Genomic DNA, 23,009 nt, shown 5'->3' with positions numbered 1-23,009 from the left:
AAGTGAAGCTTTACACAATTTTAACAAGTCTTCTATACTATAGCTGCTTCATAATCGTTCATTTAATTAACAAAACATGTGGATGTGCATTTGACTTAAATATTTCTTTGGTACAAAAATGTTTCTTAAATCATTAAAACATGGGCATTTCATTATTATGTGGAATTCATCCTCTAACTCATTTACAATTCTGACAGATTTTTTTACCTTTTTCAACATTTTTCCATCTTCCAACATTTATGTAGATTTTTGCACATCCAGTTCGTAAAAGAGCTAATTATCTTCTATGCATTAAATAATTTTTGCATTGCGCATATGGTTCAGCATTTAATGAAAATTTGTATTTACTGTAACAATCGAATCTTGTACTTTCTCTTAATTTTGCTTGCCACTCTTGAAAAGAAATATCTCTTAATCTAAGTTTAATCATATTTATTAAATAATCAATATTACCTACTCCTTGAGAGAACCAGACTTCTCCAAGACCTATCAAACATAAAGATTCTATAACATTTGTTACCCAATTTCTCCTATCACATTCAGCTAAGTGTTTTAACATACACAACCTTTTGGGTATTCTATCATCTGACATGTGTATTAATCTAAGCCAATATTTTACACATTGCACAAATGAATCAACATATTAGGCATATCTACCACATTCTCCCACAGCCATAGCGTTTGGAGTTTGTGACGGTAAACCAAGAAATAATTACATGCATAATTCTGAATTTTTTCAAGTGCCCCAAATATCTGCACCGTATGATAAAATAGGCTTAATCTGTGTATCAAATATCTTAAAGAATATGCCAAGCACCCAAGTTCATATCATGATCTTAAAATTTCATAAAGTTCTTGTTTACCTTTCTGGCATGTGTATTTCACTGTTTTTATCATATTCATATTTGAGTAATATTTATAGTGTTTTACTATTTCGACATTTTGGTTATTAAAAGTCTTTCGTTCGTGTTTTTTCAAAATTCCATATTTGATTAATACCACTATTTTTGTTTTGTTCAAATTAACTGTCAATTTCCATTTGTTACAATACTAATCTTATTGAAAGTATTTAGTTGGTTTTGTAAACCTGAAATCGTATCTGAGAACAATTCAATATCATCTGCAAATAAAAGTATCAACAATTCTATATATTCAGGGAAAATATGACCTATCTATCTTTGTCTACATGTATATGTAGAAGGATGCATTTATTCGTTTGTTTAACTTTTAACTCAAACTAACAATTCATGTTTTACTAAAACACTAAATTTGACAGAGTAGATGAGGATACTAATATGCTAGTCTTTCATACAGATACAATAAGTAACCACGTGTATCAATCCACTCCTGGGCGCTGTCTCAAGATATTAACGCAGAGCAGCTGAAGCTTACAGGTAAGTACCACGGGATCTGGGCGTGGCTGCTCGAGACAGAGATCAGTCATGCTGATGTCAACTGTGACGTCACCAGTGCACGTGAGGGTGACCAGAGGCAGATTAGTGACCATGATGGAGGACAAGGGCTGACCGGTCGTTGTTCAGGAAGTAAGTGTTACCGTGTCCTATGTATAGTGTGTGCTTTATGACGTGTAGTGTGTAGCGTGTAGTGTGTAGTGTGTAGCGTGTAGCGAGTAGTGTAGGGTGTGCCGGGTATAGTGTGTAATGTGTAGTGTATAGTGTGTGCTGTATGACGTGTAGTGTGTAGTGTGTAGTGTGTAGCGAGTAGTGTAGGGTGTGCCGGGTATAGTGTGTAATGTGTAGTTTATAGTGTGTACTGTATGGCGTGTAGTGTGTAGTGTGTAGCGAGTAGTGTAGAGTGCCGGGTATAGTGTGTAATGTGTAGTGTATATGTGTGCTGTATGACGTGTAGTGTGTAGCGTGTAGCGAGTAGTGTAGAGTGTGCTGGGTATAGTGTGTAATGTGTAGTGTATAGTGTGTGCTGTATGACGTGTAGTGTGTAGTGTGTAGCGAGTAGTGTAGAGTGTGCCGGGCATAGTGTGTAATGTGTAGTGTATAGTGTGTGCTGTATGACGTGTAGTGTGTAGTGTGTAGCGAGTAGTGTAGAGTGTGCCGGGCATAGTGTGTAATGTGTAGTGTATAGTGTGTGCTGTATGACGTGTAGTGTGTAGTGTGTAGCGAGTAGTGTAGAGTGTGCCGGGCATAGTGTGTAATGTGTAGTGTATAGTGTGTGCTGTATGACGTGTAGTGTGTAGTGTGTAGCGAGTAGTGTAGAGTGTGCCGGGCATAGTGTGTAATGTGTAGTGTATAGTGTGTGCTGTATGACGTGTAGTGTGTAGTGTGTAGCGAGTAGTGTAGAGTGTGCCGGGTATAGTGTGTAAAGCGTAGTGTATAGTGTGTGCTGTATGACGTGTAGTGTGTAGTGTGTAGCGAGTAGTGTAGAGTGTGCCGGGCATAGTGTGTAATGTGTAGTGTATAGTGTGTGCTGTATGACGTGTAGTGTGTAGTGTGTAGCGAGTAGTGTAGAGTGTGCTGGGTATAGTGTGTAATGTGTAGTGTATAGTGTGTGCTGTATGACGTGTAGTGTGTAGTGTATAGTGTGTGTTGTATGACGTGTAGTAAGTAGTGTGTAGCGAGTAGTGTAGAGTGTGCCGGGTATAGTGTGTAATGTGTAGTGTGCAGTGTGTGCTGCATGATGTGTAATGTACAGTGTGTAGTATGTAGTGTGTAGTGTTCAGAGCTTTGTGTGTAGTGTGTAGTGTGTAGTGTTTAGCGTGTAGTGTAGTGTGCAGGCCCTAGTGTGTAGTGTTTAGTGTGTCGGGTGTTGTGTATACTGTGTAGTGTGTACTGTATCACGTGTTATGTACCTGCGATGTACCTGTGTATGCGATGATAGAGCAGTTTTAATGTATGCGATGAGACAGCAGTTTTAGTGTATGCGATGATAGAGCAGTTTTAGTGTATGCGATGATAGAGCAGTTTTAGTGTGTACGATGATAGAGCAGTTTTAGTGTATGCGGTGATAGAGCAGTTTTAGTGTTTGCGATGATAGAGCAGTTTTAGTGTATGCGATGATAGAGCAGTTTTAGTGTGTACGATGATAGAGCAGTTTTAGTGTATGCGGTGATAGAGCAGTTTTAGTGTATGCGATGAGAGAGCAGTTTTAGTGTATGCGATGATAGAGCAGTTTTAGTGTATGCGATGAGAGAGCAGTTTTAGTGTGTACGATGATAGAGCAGTTTTAGTGTATGCGGTGATAGAGCAGTTTTAGTGTATGCGATGAGAGAGCAGTTTTAGTGTATGCGATTAGAGAGCAGTTTTAGTGTGTGCAATGAGAGCGCTGTTTTAGTGTATGCGATGATAGAGCAGTTTTAGTGTATGCGATGATAGAGCAGTTTTAGTGTATGCGATTAGAGAGCAGTTTTTGTGTGTGCAATGAGAGCGCTGTTTTAGTGTATGCGATGAGAGAGCAGTTTTAGTGTATGCGATGATAGAGCAGTTTTAGTGTATGCGATGATAGAGCAGTTTTGGTGTATGCGATGAGAGAGCAGTTCTTGTGTATGCGATAAGAGAGCAGTTTTAGTGTATGCGATGAGAGAGCAGTTTTAGTGTATGCGATGAAAGAGCAGTTTTAGCGCCTCTCATCGCATACACTCAAACCGCTCTCTTGTCGCTTACACTGCCGTGCCACCACGCCATGGTATAGGTGAGTACGCTGGGCGACGCAACATCGCCCCTGGGTACAAACAGGTGTCACACTTCGATTTCAGGAGCAGATAGATAGCTTGACAGATCATCTCGCACTTCACTGCGACTTCACTTCCACGCTCTGACGCCCTGGTGACCTCTGACACATACACAGATGTTCACGTGACACGTTAATTATCACAGCGTTGTTGCGTTATCGTGTGTTGTATTGGAATATACCCCTATTCTATTCTATCAGACTGCATGGAAAGGCAGCTGTTGTTTCTTGGCCGTGTGATATCACTGACTGCGTCTATAACAGAACGGTTCGCGACGTCACGTGACCCCAAGTACAGCGGGTCATGCCTCTGGGTAAGTTGCAGATCTATACGTATTCCTGCGGGAGGAGAATAAACTCGCCTGCGACAGACAGGGGATACTCATCACTGACGGAACCATAGACTTGACTGGACATATCATATCTGTACCTATAGTGAGTATTATTTTTATAGTTATACACTGATGATAAGTACAGTGAGAGGGCGGGGCCGGTGTGGGATAGACTGTTGTCCCGAGTCAACCAGGAAGTGAATCTGGTCCCATGTGGATGTGTAATGGCTATGGCAATCATGTATTGCTCATCAATGTCCGATGTGTGTTGTTGAAGGACTCGGTAATAACCAACATGTGGGGTTCACGTCCTACAACCCAACACTGATACACAGTCTGTATCCGCCTGAAATCAGAACTCACGCATACATTTCCCGCGCTTTCTAAAACTATCAGTTGACGGATGTAATTTTAACTGCGCCTTCCGCTACTCGACGACGTCGTGGGTCAATTGGTTCTACTTGCATCTCAACCAGACGTCTCAGGTCAATTTGTTCTACCAGCATATCACTCAGGTCTCAGGTCAATTGATTCAACCAGCATATCACTCAGGTCTCAGGTCAATTGGTTCTACCAGCCTATCACTCAGGTCTCCGGTCAATTAGTTCTACCAGCATATCACTGACGTCTCAGGTCAATTAGTTCTACCAGCATATCACTCAGGCCTCAGGTCAATTGGTTCTACCAGCATATCACCAACGTCTCAGGTCAATTGGTTCTACCAGCATATCACTGACGTCTCAGGTCAATTGGTTCTACCAGCATATCACTGAGGTCTCAGGTCAATTAGTTCTACCAGCATATCACTCAGGTCTCAGGTCAATTGGTTCTACCAGCATATCACTCAGGTCTCAGGTCAATTAGTTCTACCAGCATATCACTAAGGTCTCAGGTCAATTGGTTCTACCAGCATATCACCAACGTCTCAGGTCAATTGGTTCTACCAGCATATCACTGACGTCTCAGGTCAATTGGTTCTACCAGCATATCACTGAGGTCTCCGGTCAATTAGTTCTAACAGCATATCACTCAGATCTCAGGTCAATTGGTTCTACCAGCATATCACCGACGTCTCAGGTCAATTGGTTCTACCAGCATATCACTGAGGTCTCAGGTCAATTGGTTCTACCAGCATATCACTGACGTCTCAGGTCAATTGGTACTACCAGCATATCACTGAGGTCTCCGGTCAATTAGTTCTACCAGCATATCACTCAGGTCTCAGGTCAATTGGTTCTACCAGCATATCACTCAGGTCTCCGATCAGTTAGTTCTACAAGCATATCACTGAGGTATCGGGTATATTGGTTCCACTGTTATCTGGACCACAACAAACTAGTGATTGATATAATGATCAACGCCAATCAGCGCCTGGCCACCCGTTCCATCAAGTTGCCTCTTACAGTCAGCATAGATAGCTGGGGGCGCATTCTGACAATGTCTCTCCACGGTGCTGTGGTGTCTTCACATGCACGATATCCAGATCGGCGCTCTGAAGACAACAACATGGGCCTGTCGGGTAGCCTAGTGGTTAAAGCGTTCGCTCGTCACGCCGAAGACCCGGGTTCGATTCCCGACATGGGTACAATGTGTGAAGCCCATTTCTGGTGTCCCCCGCCGTGATATTGCTGGAGTAATGCTAAAAGCGGCGTTAAACCATACTCACTCACTCACGCTGAAGACAACCAAAGAACACAATGTCGGGTTGGGGGACGCATAGACACAAACCCAACCTGAAGACGAGGGGACGCCGGACAGAGATAACATGCAGGTCTTAATGCAAGATGACGAATGGTTGTACTTCTAACGGACAAACGGTTTCACGTTAAGCTGGCGAATTAACGAACATCAGATCATCACCTGAGGCTAATTTACTTGTAGCGTTGAGACAGTGTTCCGCGTCAGGTCTAATTGCGATGATGACGAGTTTGTTGTTTGTTGTTTGAGTTTGCATTAGGTGTTTAAGAGGTCGCCTTCTGCCTAGGCAATTTCGGCTGACCTGTCCCTCTTTGGGACTCCTGTGTGTGAGAAGGGTTCACATATCTATTGTGAGTTCGGTGTTTACATAATTTCTGTTTTTGTATTGATATGATTTCTATTTTCTTATATTGATATAATTTTATTTTTATCCTTGGCTGCTCTGTTTATATACGTTCGAGCAGCTGTCCATCTCTCAGAAATAGAGTTAGTTTGGCCTTGGCTATTGCATCTCTTGGCTTTAGGAGATCTATGACAGATAGCGGATCTAACTGCAATTCTTGTTTTAACCTAGCCCGGGCTGGGGCATGGTCTTGACATTCTAGTAACAAGTGGTCAATGGTTTCAGCCTGATTGCAAGATGAACAAACCTTGTCATAGTGCTTTTTGTGACCAAGTCTGAGGCGTGAGATAACAGTTTCAATTTTCCTTTCATTTGAGTATGAGTTTGGCTTTTGTTGGACCCTGGGTTGAATTTTGTATAGCCATCTGCCGATCTTACTTGCGTCCCATTGGGCTTGCCATCTTTTTGCTATGGAGGCTTTGATTTTGCTTTTTATCTCTAGTTTACTAAAGGGAATAGGCTGTATATCCTCTTTGTCTAGAGCTAGCTTCGCCAGTGAGTCTGCTTTTTCATTTCCATGAATATCTATGTGAGAGGGGATCCAACACAGCTCCACCTGTTGCCCTTGGTCCGATAGTTTTGTATATTCGTATAGAATATTGTTGACTGTGTTTGGCCAGGAGTTTGAGTTTCTCCCACTGATGGCCTGAAGTGCACTTAGCGAGTCTGATAGGACGACTGCCTTTGCTTCCGGGAGTTCCGGTATGAGTTTGAGTGCATGATGAATTGCCTCCAATTCAGCCGTGAATACTGACTGACCATCAGGCAAGCGAACTGAATGTGCTTGGGGTTTGGAGCTGTGGATATGGATCCCGTAATCAGCACGGTTGTTGATAGGATTCTTGGATCCATCAGTGTATATATGGGCCCAGCTGTCCCAGGTAGTTTGAATTTTAGTGATAGCTACTGATCGTAGTAGGGTTGGGTTTTCTCTTTTAGTGACTTCTGATGTTAAAGCAGTGTCAACTTTGGGAGTTTGTAAAGTCCAGGGAGGGTGTAACCCTATGTAGTGACTTTCTGGAGGCTGAATGTCATCGCAATTGTGACTTCGAATGAGTTCACGTACTAATATCCCAGTTGGCTTTAGTGATGGATTTTTTCGAGCTAGGGCTTCATCTCGAGCGTTTTTGTCTTGCCATATCTTTTTAACCAAAGGGTTAGATGTTTCCCCAGTACGATGATATTGCCTGCTCTCTTCTTAGTTTCAATGGGAGTTCTCCCGTTTCTACTTGTAGTGCTTCTAGTGAGGTGCCTGTCTCTGCGCCTGTGGCCAGCATTAGGGCTTTGTATTGTATTCTGTCTAGGCGCCTCAAGACAGTATTTGATGCGGAGTGAAAAGCCTCACAACCATAGTCAATTTTTGATCTGATAAGAGATTTGTAGAGGTCCAGCTGAGTGTCCCTCGATGTGCCCCAAGATGTGCCTGAAATTGCCCGTAATACGTTCAGGTCTTTTTGACATCTGTTTTCCACATATTCTATATGCTTGCGCCAAGTGAGGTGTTGATCAAGGATAACTCCAAGAAATATTGCAGATTTTTCGAATTTGATAGGTTTGCCTTTTATGGAGACACGGGGTATCATAGCATCTTTCCCCCGGCGTTTGAATAGAACTCAAACCGTTTTTTCACTTGAAATGTTGAATCCCCATTTATTGCACCATTGATTTACTCCGTCCAGGGCTGACTGGAGTTTTTTTCTGATTTGTGAGATATCTCTGTGCTTTACCCATATTGCTCCGTCATCAGCGAACTTAGAAGTTTGGGTAGGAGAGTTGACATGGTCAAAAAGATCATTGATCATGATATTAAACAGGGTTGGGCTTATGATGCTGCCTTGTGGCGTGCCATTGTCCAGTGCCATAGGATCCGATCGATTGTTCCCTATTTTAACTGATAGCGACCTGTCTTGCAGGAAGCTGTCTATGAAGTTTGCCATGTTCCCTTCAACTCCATTTTGTGATAGTTTTGAGAGGAGTCCGTCATGCCAGCCCATATCGAAGGCTTTGCTGAAGTCCAGAAATACTGCGGCTAGGTATTGTCTGTTTAATTGGGCTTTTTTTATTTCATTTTCCAGTCTTAGCATATGATGTAGACACGAGTGTCCCTTCCTGAAGCCACTTTGGTCAGGTTTTATGTGATTGCCAGTTTCAAGGTGATGCATGAGCCTTTTTGTAACCATGGCTTCCATGGCTTTGCACATGTTTGAGGTGAGTGAGATCGGTCGATGACGAGTTTATAATGTGTTCGTGATTTATAGTCAACACAGCTAATCAGTCGTCTGAGAGGGTGCTAATTACGGGAGTCTACCTGTTGCCAGGTATGAACGTATAATTACCCTGCTGATCAGCGTGTCACCTAGGTTACATGTCAACCAGCTGCAGCTGTGGAGTTACGATCTGGATAGTGTCTCCATGTCGCCGTAATTGATGTCTATCCATGGGGGTCGTCTATGAAATGTCTGAACCCAGTTTCACACGGATATGAATATTCTTTCAGTTTTAGGTGCGCTGGGGTAGCCTAGTGGTTAAAGCGTTCGTCCGAAGGCCCCGGCTCGATTCCCCACATGGGAACAATGTGTGAAGCCCATTTCTGGTGTCCCCCGCCGTGATATTGCTGAAATATTGCTAAAAGCCGCGTAAAACCACACTTACTCACTCTTTCAGTTATATCAAGGCGCGCCAAGTTAATGAGAGCGGAGATCCCTAGAACGCGCTTGTCCATACTCTACAACTGGTGAAGCACGTGACCACGCCTAGAGAATGACAAACAGAGGATGCAGCGTACAGAGTGGGGTGTGAGCAGATGACAGCCGGTAGATGTAAAAGACATCACCTGGCATACACAATTTGGGAATCAGACTTAAAGTTTTCATGAGTCTCACTTGGTCTTTTCCACACGCAGATCATTTTCTATATTCATTTCATCTTGTATGATTACAGGTATTGTCACGTGATCGGGTGGGGGACTCCAGGTATGTCTAGCGGGAAGTATCGGCGTGGGAGGGGGGAGGACCAAGCCCCTATTCGCAAGCGCAACAAATCCAAAGACATTGCTCTGCAGGAACTTAGCTCCCCAGGTAGGTGTTGTTGTTGAAGCAAGACCAATGCTATAGCAATTGTGTGCGGGTGTCAGGTTTGGGAACTTGGTTGATTGTGAGACGTCGTTTACATATTTATATACCGCCGTTAAGTAGCTGGAATATTGTGACGTTAACAACAAACAAACATTGAAGGAGACACAGCTGTCACCAAGCACCTTACTGTAGTGCTGCCACACAGCTCCGTGTTACATGCAGCTGGCAAGGGAACACTAATCTCAACACCTCGTAGTGCTGTCACACAGCTCCGTGTTACATGCAGCTGGTAAGGGAACACTAATCTCAACACCTCGTAGTGCTGCTACACAGCTCCGTGTTACATGCAGCTGGTAAGGGAACACTAATCTCAACACCTCGTAGTGCTGCTACACAGCTCCGTGTTACATGCAGCTGGTAAGGGAACACTAATGTCAACACCTCGTAGTGTTGCTGACCAGTTCCTCTTTCTTCTTGTTATAGGTCAGTCTCAGAAGCGGACGTCTCAGTCGTCGACCCTGCCGATCACTGCGTCTGTTGCTGACTTTCTTGGAACCGACATCACTGAAGATGCCTTTCAAAGAGAGGTACTGCAAAGGAAAAGCATAAAGAAACCTAAATAAGGCATTTTGAAACCAGGGACGAATATATGGAGAAGCAGTATTTCTCTACCCAATACTGAACATATGCGGCTAAATGTTGGCTTTGTTTCAGCATCAAACCCACACGTTATGATTTGAATATTGGTCAAACTGCGTTAACTGTTCGCCCTTAGGTCGTCCAGAAGACACAGACACACTACATCGGCCGACAGGAGGCGGAGACTGAGGTGATTATTGACAAGCTGATTGACAGATACGAGGGAAAAGATAAGGCCTTGCTGTATGTCGTGTCGGAAATCCCCACAGAAATAAAGGTAACATATACGGTAACATATACTGAATAAAACTGATATTAAAACTACCATGGATGTCCAAGCGATAGTTCTAAAAGCAGCTCTGTGTTATCATTCCTGGGCGGAATGGATTGTTGCTCATAATATCAGTCAATGGAATATTCAGTTCAGACCGGAATTTTTACGGCCCTCATATAGCTGGAATATTGCTGAATGCTGCGTTAAACAAACAAACAAACAAACAAATCAAAGATGCCACGTTGAAGGCAATGGCATCTTCGGGTAACTCAAGGCCATCACCATGTCTTCAATGGCTCGCGACATTACCGACTTCACTGAAAATATTATCGTGCAATGTGTTGGGGTCGTGTCCAGGTGCAGATCTTCGTGAACACCCTGCTGCACCGCGGCGCCAACCCGTCGACGTGCGACAGCGCCTGGCAGACCCCCCTCCACCACGCCGTCAAGAGGAACTTCAAGGGGGTGTGTAGTAAACTGCTGGAGAACGACGCCCTCCCCCACGCCAGAGACAAGGACAACAACATGCCTTACCACCTGGCCCTCAACAACAACAACGACGACATCGCCGCCCTTATCCTCAACTTCATGCCCAACACTGCGTGAGTGACATCATCCGAGGATAACCTTAGACGTACTGCAACCCTGATATATGTAGATCTAAGTGCTGTCAAGCAATGATAACCATCGACTCACTGCAACCATGACACATGTAGATCTAAGTGCCGTCATGCAAGACTAGCCATCGACTAACTGCAACCATGACACATGTAGATCTAAGTGCCGTCATTATTGGTCACGGGGGATGCCCTACACATATATAGCATCAAGGGACTACTTTTTGCATTGGAAAGTAGCTGTATTTATTTAAAAGAAAACCATTTATGATGTTTCATATTACCAGGGTCCGAGAGCTCCACACTGCGACGGATGACAAGAACTCTGAGGCTGAGTGCAAACTCCACACACTCCTGCGCAATGAGATGCTGGTAAGTGAGTGAGTGAGTGGGCTGGGTTTTACGCCGCAAAACTCCAGTTTCGCACACTGGTACATATGGGAAATCTAATTCGGGTCTTTGCTTTGACGCTACCCCACCAGGTGCAGATGCACACTCCGACATCCATGACTCTAGATCCTTGTCCAATCACAAGCCACGGGCTGGTTCATTCCGTGCATCACCAAACCTGCTGATGACATGACGTTTTGTTGACCCTATTGACCCTGGATAATAGTCTTGTTTTATTCTTTCTCAAATCGAGGAGTCCACGACATTTCTGTACTCTTTCGGTCAACTTTCTCGTATTTCATAAACTAGCTTTCACCATATAGAGAAAGTGGTCACGATTGTAGGGAAGGAAACTCATGTTGCCTGTATTACAGCAGACTGCCCTGGGTGTGCTGGACTGCATGGTCTATGTTCTATGTATTACAGCTGACTGCCCTGGGTGTGTTGGACTGTATGGTCTATGTTCTGTGTATTATGTCAGACTGCCCTGGGTGTGCTAGACTGTATGGTCTATGTTCTATGTATTACAGCAGACTGCCCTGGGTGTGTTGGACTGTATGATCTATGTTCTGTGTATTTCAGCAGACTGCCCTGGGTGTGCTAGACTGTATGGTCTATGTTCTATGTATTACAGCTGACTGCCCTGGGTGTGCTAGACTGTAAGGTCTATGTTCTGTGTATTTCAGCAGACTGCCCTGGGTGTGTTAGACTGTATGGTCTATGTTCTATGTATTACAGCTGACTGCCCTGGGTGTGCTAGACTGTAAGGTCTATGTTCTGTGTATTACAGCTGACTGCCCTGGGTGTGCTAGACTGTAAGGTCTATGTTCTGTGTATTACAGCAGACTGCCCTGGGTGTGCTAGACTGTATGATCTATGTTCTGTGTATTACAGCAGACTGCCATGGGTGTGCTAGACTGTATGGTCTATGTTCTGTGTATTACAGCTGACTGCCCTGGGTGTGCTAGACTGTATGATCTATGTTCTGTGTATTACAGCAGACTGCCCTGGGTGTGTTAGACTGTATGATCTATGATCTGCGTATTACAGCAGACTGCCATGGGTGTGCTAGACTGTAAGGTCTATGTTCTGTGTATTACAGCTGACTGCCCTGGGTGTGCTGGACTGTATGGTCTATGTTCTGTGTATTACAGCTGACTGCCCTTGGTGTGCTAGACTGTATGATCTATGTTCTGTGTATTACAGCTGACTGCCCTGGGTGTGCTAGACTGTATGATCTATGTTCTGTGTATTACAGCAGACTGCCCTGGGTGTGGTGGACTGTATGATCTATGTTCTGTGTATTACAGCAGACTGCCCTGGGTGTGGTGGACTGTATGATCTATGTTCTGTGTATTACAGCTGACTGCCCTGGGTGTGTTGGACTGTATGGTCTATGTTCTGTGTATTACAGCAGACTGCCCTGGGTGTGTTGGACTGTAAGGTCTATGTTCTGTGTATTACAGCTGACTGCCCTGGGTGTGGTGGACTGTATGATCTATGTTCTGTGTATTACAGCAGACTGCCCTGGGTGTGTTAGACTGTATGACCTATGTTCTGTGTATTATGTCAGACTGCCCTGGGTGTGGTGGACTGTATGATCTATGTTCTGTGTATTACAGCAGACTGCCCTGGGTGTGTTAGACTGTATGACCTATGTTCTGTGTATTATGTCAGACTGCCCTGGGTGTGGTGGACTGTATGATCTATGTCCTATGTATTACAGAAGACTGCCCTGGGTGTGTTAGACTGTATGGTCTATGTTCTATGTATTACAGCTGACTGCCCTGGGTGTGCTAGACTGTAAGGTCTATGTTCTGTGTATTACAGCTGACTGCCCTGGGTGTGCTAGACTGTAAGGTCTATGTTCTGTGTATTACAGCAGACTGCCCTGGGTGTGCTAGACTGTATGATCTATGTTCTGTGTATTACAGCAGACTGCCATGGGTGTGCTAGACTGTATGGTCTATGTTCTGTGTATTACAGCTGACTGCCCTGGGTGTGCTAGACTGTATGATCTATGTTCTGTGTATTACAGCAGACTGCCCTGGGTGTGTTAGACTGTATGATCTATGATCTGCGTATTACAGCAGACTGCCATGGGTGTGCTAGACTGTAAGGTCTATGTTCTGTGTATTACAGCTGACTGCCCTGGGTGTGCTGGACTGTATGGTCTATGTTCTGTGTATTACAGCTGACTGCCCTTGGTGTGCTAGACTGTATGATCTATGTTCTGTGTATTACAGCTGACTGCCCTGGGTGTGCTAGACTGTATGATCTATGTTCTGTGTATTACAGCAGACTGCCCTGGGTGTGGTGGACTGTATGATCTATGTTCTGTGTATTACAGCAGACTGCCCTGGGTGTGGTGGACTGTATGATCTATGTTCTGTGTATTACAGCTGACTGCCCTGGGTGTGTTGGACTGTATGGTCTATGTTCTGTGTATTACAGCAGACTGCCCTGGGTGTGTTGGACTGTAAGGTCTATGTTCTGTGTATTACAGCTGACTGCCCTGGGTGTGGTGGACTGTATGATCTATGTTCTGTGTATTACAGCAGACTGCCCTGGGTGTGTTAGACTGTATGACCTATGTTCTGTGTATTATGTCAGACTGCCCTGGGTGTGGTGGACTGTATGATCTATGTTCTGTGTATTACAGCAGACTGCCCTGGGTGTGTTAGACTGTATGACCTATGTTCTGTGTATTATGTCAGACTGCCCTGGGTGTGGTGGACTGTATGATCTATGTCCTATGTATTACAGAAGACTGCCCTGGGTGTGTTAGACTGTATGACCTATGTTCTGTGTATTATGTCAGACTGCCCTGGGTGTGGTGGACTGTATGATCTATGTCCTATGTATTACAGAAGACTGCCCTGGGTGTGTTAGACTGTATGATCTATGTTCTGTGTATTACAGCAGACTGCCCTGGGTGTGCTAGACTGTATGATCTATGTTCTGTGTATTACAGCAGACTGCCCTGGGTGTGTTAGACTGTATGACCTATGTTCTGTGTATTACAGAAGACTGCCCTGGATCTGTTAGACTGTATGATCTATGTTCTGTGTATTACAGAAGACTGCCCTGGATCTGTTAGACTGTATGATCTATGTTCTGTGTATTACAGAAGACTGCCCTGGGTGTGCTGGACTGTATGACCTATGTTCTGTGTATTACAGAAGACTGCCCTGGGTGTGTTAGACTGTATGATGGACCCTATAGGAGACAGTGGACACATGAGGGTATTCTACCACGTGCTGGAGGCTGACGAGTTTGGCAGATCCCCGCGACATCCGTCGTTTGGTTCTAACTCCAAGTCCTGTCTACATGTCATAGCCAAGGAAGGGTATAAGGTGGGTGTCCTCGTGTACAGACTCTCATATAGGACATCCTAGTAACCTCAGGATGTGGTGTACGTTCTTGCGACACTTGTTTGTTTTTCTTTTTAAAAGGATAACGAAAAATCAGTTTCATCTTTTCTCCGAAGATTCACGTAAGTTTTGTTGTCTGTGTTTGTTGTCTACTGTCTACCCGCCACACCTGTAACATTTAATATTTGTTTTTGTATATTTGTATATCGTTATTTTAGCATGTGTATCTAAAGTCGTTTCACTGACATCCGACGTTAAACAACCATGGGAGTTATTCTTCGGACAATATAACACTGCAGGGAGACAAAACCATGAGGGGCGCAGCCCTGAGCAGCTATTCCCCCTGCAGTGTTTTATTGTACGAAAACATATTTAATATGTAATATTTATATGAGATATCAACATTTTGTACAGCCAATAAACTGTACAAGCATTAATACATTTACCCGTATTCAAATAATAATGACTTCCTGAATACAATCCGACCCCGGCAATGTCGGACAAATCCATTTATGTTCAGGGGGATTAAGTTTGGAGTTCTCGCAATTTTCACGTCGGTTATCTGCACCTTTCTCTCTCAATATCGATTGTCATATCTCTTCCACTTTTGGATGCGATCGTTCGGCCACTGCGTCAATATGGTTTTGAAACACAGTCCATATCTGTCAAATTGAGGTTTAGTTGCATATTTAAAACCGCGTAACTTATCAGAAATTACCATTCTGTATCTTCAGGATACATGCGATAGATATACAGTAATGATTTGATAGTAAAAGACATATGTAGTGACGCAACAGCATGTATACAAAACAGGGAAGCCAAAATTGTTATGTTTTGTATAAGTTTTTAAAACATGACAGAAACCATGACAAGGGTTTACACATGTCTAAAGTCATTGACATATTGCGCCTCAACAAACATTTCCTCTAATCATCGAATATATAACACATAGTGTTCGTGTTGACTGATCCATCCTGGCATCAATACATGTTCATAAGGTGAGTGAGTGAGTTTGGTTTAACGCCGTTTTTAACAGTATTCCAGTTATTGCAGTGTCAGTTCAATGTGGGAGGAAAGCCCGAAGTGATACAGGTCTCGGACGTTTACCACTTCGGGAAAACCCACGAGCACGGGTATGGTGCTGACAAAACTTGGAATATTAATCGGGGCGAACCGGGATGAATTCCAAATTGTTTGATCTATAATATTTTCTTAGCAACAAATATTTTCCTAACCAAACTTTATGTGGCATAATATACAATTAAACACCGTTATGTCGAACTAACGTTTGTCTCGAAGTAAATGCTTGGTTCCCGCGTATACCTTCCATAGTCATCATGTCGAACATCGGATGACTCGAAGTATTTACGTAGGCCCCTTCAACTTCGACACAAAGGTGTTTAACTCTACTACTCAGCGTTTTATGGAGATTTTAAGATAGTGTATGCTGCTACTAAACGATGAGGAAATCACATCATTAGTATGTAGTCATTGCATCTGGACATGTTGCTGAAAACGCGCCAGTTTCAAGGCACTATTCGATATTATTAGTATGACAACATCTCCAAGCCACTTTCCTTTGTACCTGGATAATCACGAATATCCCTATCACAAGTTGACTAGTATGGATGACTGGTCCCACATTCAACACCTGTTCCCTCCTCTACAGTCGGTGGTGTACCACGACGTTGTCAGGCTCCTCATCAGGAAGAAGTGGAAGGGCTACGCACGCTTCCGGTTTCAGTGAGTATCATTAGTTCCAACTATGTAAACTCCCAGTTGCTATGGTGATGACACGCTCTTCCGCCCCTGCTTGATTGGGTGGACAAAATGGCCACTACATTTGGACCATCTGGGCTTTGGGGTGTAGTGTCTGGTCGCACCCCTAAGGTGAGGTTCGATTCTGTGTGAGTGAATAATGGTTTGCATGCAACATGTACTCAACTGCCGGGCAACAGGAAGCATACACTTGAAACTGGATTTTATAAAACAAAAATGTTGAATCAAGTACACACTCTGTACTGTACACACAATACAGTGTTCTAACACACATTATTCTGTTTCAGAATGAATTGTTTCATGTTTTGCATCACGCTGTTCTCGATGACGTTTTCTGCCATCTCGGCCGTGATGACGTCAGACCCCACAGTCTACGACTCACCTGTACAGTTAGCACGTGCGGTGTTCGAGGTGTGGTCCTACCTGGCCGTGGTCGCCACCTTCTTCCTCGAGCTCAACCAATTCAGAAAGTACGTCACAGTAATCTAGTATAGGCATGTAGCTCAACCAATTCAGAAAGTACGTCACAGTAATCTAGTATAGGCATGTAGCTCAACCAATTCAGAAAGTACGTCACAGTAATCTAGTATAGGCATGTAGCTCAACCAATTCAGAAAGTACGTCACAGTAATCTAGTATAGGCATGTAGCTCAACCAATTCAGAAAGTACGTCACAGTAATCTAGTATAGGGATGTAGCTCAACCAATTCAGAAAGTACGTCACTGTAATCTAGTATAGGCATGTAGCTCAACCAATTCAGAAAGTACGTCACAGTAATCTAGTTTAGGGATGTAGCTCAACCAATTCAGAAAGTACGTCACAGTAATCTAGTGTAGGCATGTAGCTCAATCAATTCAGAAAGTACGTCACAGTAATCTAGTATAGGGATGTAGCTCAACCAATTCAGAAAGTACGTCACAGTAATCTAGTATAGGGATGTAGCTCAACCAGTTCAGAAAGTACGTCACAGCAATTGAGCATAGCTCTGTAGGCATGTACCTCATCCAATTCAGAAAGTACGTCACAGCAATCGAGTTTGGCTCTGTAGGCATGTAGCTCAACCAGTTCAGAAAGTACGTCACAGCAATTGAGTATAGCTCTGTAGGCATGTAGCCCAACCAATTCAGAAAGTACGTCATAGCAATCGAGTATAGCTCTGTAGGCATGTAACTCAACCAATACAGAAAGTACGTCACAGCAATCGAGAATAGCTCTGTAGCCATGCAGTTCAATTCAGAAAGTATGTCTATATATGTGTGTTTGCGAGTGAATGAGAGAGTGAGTTCTGCTTCTAACAGTATTCCGCATTATATCACGTTGCATCAGCTTAATGTTTTGAGGAAAACCCGAGGTGATGCTGTCATCGAAACACACGAGCATGGGTCTGGTGCTCACCAACCTAGAAACATAATCGGCGCGAACCGTGATTCGAACCCACGATCATAGGTTTCTGGGGTGCCCGGGGGAGCAACTCTACACCGCGGATTGTGGGGCCTGAGACGACTAGGGAACACGTACGACCGTACAAGAGTTAATATCTATGTGCTTATCTGTTGTGTGTTGTGGGCAGTGTTGTGTGATGATGGTATAGGTAAAGATTCAAATAATCTAATCAAGAAAGAAATGCAGAGTTGGACGAGTTCTTGATTACCTGGCTTTGTGCCTGCAGACACAGGCTGGACTACTGGAAGGACAAGTTCAACTGGATCGACCTGTCGTCCTCCTGTCTCCTGCTGTTGGTTCCCCTGCTCCGCTTCACTCACAGACAGGAGCAGTGGCACGTCTTCTCCGTCGGCTATCTACTGTGGACACTCAGGCTCTTCAAATACGCCGCAGTGTTTCGGTAAGGTCCGCTGTCTCCTGTGGACACTCAGACTGTTTTCCAGGAGGTCGGCCAAGTATTGAGGCCAATGCAGTTTTATGAGCTATCATATAACATTTGTGCGTTTACAGTTACAAAATCGATTTTAATTACCGGATGTCTACACAACAAGCACCCTCGCTGACGGCCTGTGGCTACATCTAGCTAACTCCTCACATCTCTTCTCGTCCTCAGACAAACCGGAGCCTATGCCCAGATCTTATGGCGCATCATCGCACACGACTTCTTCCAGTTCACCATTGTCTTTGCCGTCATCCTGCTTGCTTTCAGTGGATCCTTCGTCATGGCCCTAAGGGGAGAGAACTCCCTGCAAGTACACAATGAAACCAGGTACGGGTGGTTCCCCTTTATTCACGTAACAACCATGTGTGACATACAATGCAGATAATCAGTACAAATATTGTCAATGAATTCTTTATATGCCTTCGTCTTCCTGTACAGCACCTTCTGGGACATTCTGTTCACTGGCGTACGGATCCTGATTGAGGGCGAGCGTGTCATAGAGTACACGGAATATAGGTGAGTCTAGCTCAAGACGTGTAGTCGATATAACAGCGACGTCAATATAGGTTCCAAGAACTAGTCCACTGAAATGTGGCTTTGGTGGCAAAGGAGGCTAAGTGTGAATAGGACTTGAACGACAAGTTGGTATTTGAACGATTACCTACAGGAGATAGTCACTAGTCGGGTGAACGTGTTCCTATAGGAGATAGTCACTAGTTGGATGAACGAGCTCCTACAGGGGATAGTCACTAGTTGGATGAACGAATACCTTTAGGGGACCGTCACTAGTTGGATCAGTTACTACCTTGTGGAGTCATTCATTGGAAGAATATTCCCATGCATTCCTTATCGCTTTTATTACAAAGGAGGTCGCATTGATAAAGATGAAAGTTCACTTCATGATGGCCTTACACTATTATCAGCAATGGTATTACCGCAATACAACCGGTAGCAGCGAAACATACCCCTGGCAGTATTGCAACAACAAAAATATGAGCTTTATGAGCAACTCTTCATTTCAATAATCTCCACGCAGTTGGTGGACCCAAGGACAAAGAATCTATTGCTTCTTTGAATCACATGTCTTATCTGGGTTTCTTATAGCACGGGGTTGTCGGGGGAAGGGGATGTGTGCGTGCGTACGTGTATATATGTGTCTATGCGTGTGTGCGTTAGTGCGTGTATGGGTGTGTGTTTTCTACCATCACTGACTGCGCTTGCTTCCCCCTACAGCACGCTGAGCTGCATCATCATGGTCATCTTCCTCTTCACCTGCATCGTTGTCCTCCTCAACATCCTCATCGCCCAGCTCAGCGACACCTACCAGAACGTACAGCGGGATGCACAACGCGGTCTGGAGCTCAACAGGGCGTGGATTATTGCCCGTGTAGAGCTTAACAGTCTGTTTATAGGCAAGGTGAGATTGTATATAGGCAAGGTGAGATTGTATATAGGCAAGGTGAGATTGTATATAGTCAAGGTTAGATTGTATATAGGCAAGGTGAGATTGTATATAGGTAGGCGAGATTGTATATAGGCAAGGTGAGATTGTATATAGGCAAGGTGAGATTGTATATAGGTAGGTGAGATTGTATATAGGCAAGGTGAAATTGTTTATAGGCAATGTGAGATTGTTAATAGGCAAGGTGAGATTGTTTATAGGCAAGGTGAGATTGTTTTATAGGCAAGACGAGAATGTTTATGGGCAAGGTGAGATTGTTTTATTGGCAAGGTGAGATTGTTTATAGGCAAGGTGAGATTGGTTAGAGGCAAGATTTCATTGTTTATAGGAAAAGGTGAGGTTGTTTATTGGCAAAGGTGGGATTTTCATAGGCAATGTGAAATTGTTTGAAGTCGCAGTTCCAGTGATGATGTTAAACGTTGAGTGATATGATGGTGGTCTCCCAGGGTTACCGCGTGACGAAGTACCAGGAGATTGACGAGATCGCCAGCCCCCTGGACGTGTTGGAGAAGTGGGAGAATCCTCCCCTCAACGAGCTCAACAAGTACATCCGGGACATCTGGGACGGGCTTGACTCACACAAGCTCAACCTGCTGACGATCAAGAACCGCCTGGCCCGACAGGAATACACGCTCACCCGGATACAGTCAGTATACACCCCGCACCGGGAGAGGGGACCAACCATTTTATGGTTTTAATTCTGTTTTTTTATTTTATAATTATTATCCAAAAAAATAAATTGTCCCGGAAATTGATTGAAAAAATGATCATGTTGAAATACAAAGAAAATGTCCCCCACAAAAGACTACATTGTTGCAGAATGCGGACTCACCTTCCTTACGGCCTGAAGAGGCCACTTCGCTCATATACTGTGAAAATACCTTGTTTATCAAATTACGTATTGAAGGGAGGTAATCGTATTGTAGTCAAGAACATGGTTTAAGATGTAAAGCAGGAAACGAATTGATACCAATATATAAAATATTTTGGAGGACAAAAAGAGTTTGCCGCCGTGTTGATGCATCGCATCAAACGTTTTCTTGTGTTAGTTTATATCGGCAACCACAGAATTTGACCCAACGCTGTCCTGTGCCTGTTTTCCTAAAGCTACCTCTACTACGTACACGTCTTGTGGACACAATAAGCTGGGGTTACGCGTTCGGGTGATTGGCCTCGGTGACGCAGTCCTAGACCTGTTTTCTACGAATAGTAAATACACGTGACTTGGACACGCTAGTGTAATGGTAGTAATAGTGAATATTGGAAGTCGGACTGTTGGATTTCTTCAGGTGATATTCTGTATCTTGTAGAGAGCAGTTGGACCGACTTGTTTCTCCAGAGAGACCTCACGCCACTACACCTACCTGCAATACAATAAAAGATGAGGACATTGATCGCATCCAATCACAAATGCTGGTGGCAGAGACAGAAGAATCTACTGACCTATCAGAAGCCCAGGTCGAAATCAAGTTGGAATGACGTGACGTCAGCAGATCCAGGAAGGTGGTGGAATCCACGGGTTCGTGACGTCTGTCACGGTGGCGACGTGACCAGAGTGGTGTGGAGATAGTGACCTGGTAGGTAGTGTCCATTCGGGGTTCCTTAGATAATGGACAGTTTCTGTCGGCGTCATTGAATCAGTTTTGTGACGACCTGACAACTGTCCTCTGCAAATTTGAGAACCACTTATGAGAAGATCTGTGAGCCTTTTCTGTGAGGCTCTGTGAGCCATTTCTGTTAGGATCTGAGAACTATTTCTGTGAGGATCTGTGAGTCATTTCTGTGAGGATCTGAGAACTTTTTCTGTGAGGATATGTGAGTCATTTGTGTGAGGATCGGAGAACTTTCTGTGAGGCTCTGTGAGTCATTTCTGTAAGGATCTGTGAGTCATTTCTGTAAGGATCTGTGAGTCATTTCTGTAAGGATCTGTGAGTCATTTCTGTAAGGATCTGTGAGTCATTTCTGTAAGGATCTGTGAGTCATTTCTGTGAGGATCGGAGAAGCATTACTGTGGGTATTATACTGCCAGTTCTCTATTATTTGGGACCTACATCTAATACATGGTGGTCGAAAGATAGTCATAAGGAATACAATCTTCGCGTTTATCACAGACATGGTGAGACGGGGCATGTCAGACAACTGTAGCTTCAAAAAGATGTTGTAGATCCCGATTCTGTACAGATATACAGTTTGTACCATTGAATAAAACTTTCATTTGTAAACACCTCACAACGTATACATTCCGCGTTATAACATCGTGAGGATCGTTCCGTTGCGCACAAAATGACTGAAGATATGTATATGTTACAGGGAATATGTATAATCAGGGAATATGTGTATTCCGTGAAAATGTCAGAGAATATGTTTAATGTCTGATTCACTCAGGTTTCACTTAACTGATTCACTTAACTTAACAATTAGTCTTAACTGTAATCAAAACATTACAGATTAAAATATTGTAAATCGTGAAATTAATGCGGCCCCTAGCCCCAAATGAGACACAATATGAATGTTTCTCAATCATTGCCGACAGATATTTCGAAATAATGCTATGTACAATGATAGGTTACAAAATACAGAGTGTCGGTTATTACGATATCAATATTTCAAAGTATTGTAGCAATACATTTTGATAGAACTATAGGAATAGCGTGTATTTCATGTTTTGGGGAAAACAGATAGCTTGATTTTTCCCCTTTTTATACATCCGGCTATAACGTCATGTCTATTACGTCACAGTGAGTGGAGTGACGTCATCAATGTAGCTCTGTGAGGTGTAGAACTTACTTCACAATGTTCTTCATGTTGGCTCAGGACGTTGCTGTGTTAATGTGGCCAGGTGATTTTCAAATTTATAAATGATCACAACATCAGTAAACAATAAACCAATATTATATCATATATACAGGTTCAAGTTTACAATGACGAAAGACAATATGATGGGTCACATAAACGTCCGCAGCAATACGTCACAAGCTCTATAACATATGTCAATGTACACAGGAATGTCCAGAAATTCTCACTGTCGCCGCGACAAAATATGCAATGTTCACGGAACATGTTGTCGCCGGCGCATTATGTCGCCGGGCATATATTGTCGCAGGCGACTATATATGCCGAGATTCACTGCACAACTGTTAGCATTCGTCAGAGCAAAAAACAGCAACGTAGGAAACATGTTAGTCTTGATTTTTATCCCCCCGACATATAACGACCGGGGCAACTTTGTCAGGGACGTTGTGGCTACCACATCTGCAGTAACATATTTTCAGTTAAATTTGTAATCAGATGACACCAGGTGTTCGTTAAAAGGGTAAGCATGTAAGACTCGGCACTCACACAATCACCCGTAGAAGGTAAAATCATACTCCCTGTTACA

The 23,009-nt window shown here is 43.7% G+C and overlaps 1 protein-coding gene across 1 annotated transcript; it reads left to right on the top strand.

Moving 5' to 3' along the window:
- Window positions 1-4,061: 4,061 nt before the first annotated feature.
- Window positions 4,062-21,751, top strand: LOC139474377 (transient receptor potential cation channel subfamily V member 1-like). The gene is made up of 15 exons (XM_071257362.1): window positions 4,062-4,137; window positions 9,076-9,212; window positions 9,693-9,796; window positions 9,985-10,125; window positions 10,480-10,724; window positions 11,027-11,111; window positions 14,312-14,485; window positions 16,173-16,246; window positions 16,570-16,752; window positions 17,953-18,126; window positions 18,340-18,495; window positions 18,607-18,684; window positions 19,402-19,585; window positions 20,077-20,276; window positions 20,941-21,751. The coding sequence occupies exons 2-15, from the start codon at window positions 9,110-9,112 to the stop codon at window positions 21,107-21,109; spliced, it is 2,070 nt and encodes a 689-aa protein (XP_071113463.1). The 5' UTR covers window positions 4,062-4,137; window positions 9,076-9,109; the 3' UTR covers window positions 21,110-21,751.
- Window positions 21,752-23,009: the final 1,258 nt, after the last annotated feature.

The sequence above is a fragment of the Haliotis cracherodii genome, unplaced genomic scaffold, assembly GCF_022045235.1.
Source record: "Haliotis cracherodii isolate W230 unplaced genomic scaffold, xgHalCrac1.p SCAF_3, whole genome shotgun sequence".
NCBI lineage: Eukaryota > Metazoa > Mollusca > Gastropoda > Lepetellida > Haliotidae > Haliotis > Haliotis cracherodii.
This window is presented reverse-complemented; position numbering and strand designations above follow the sequence as displayed.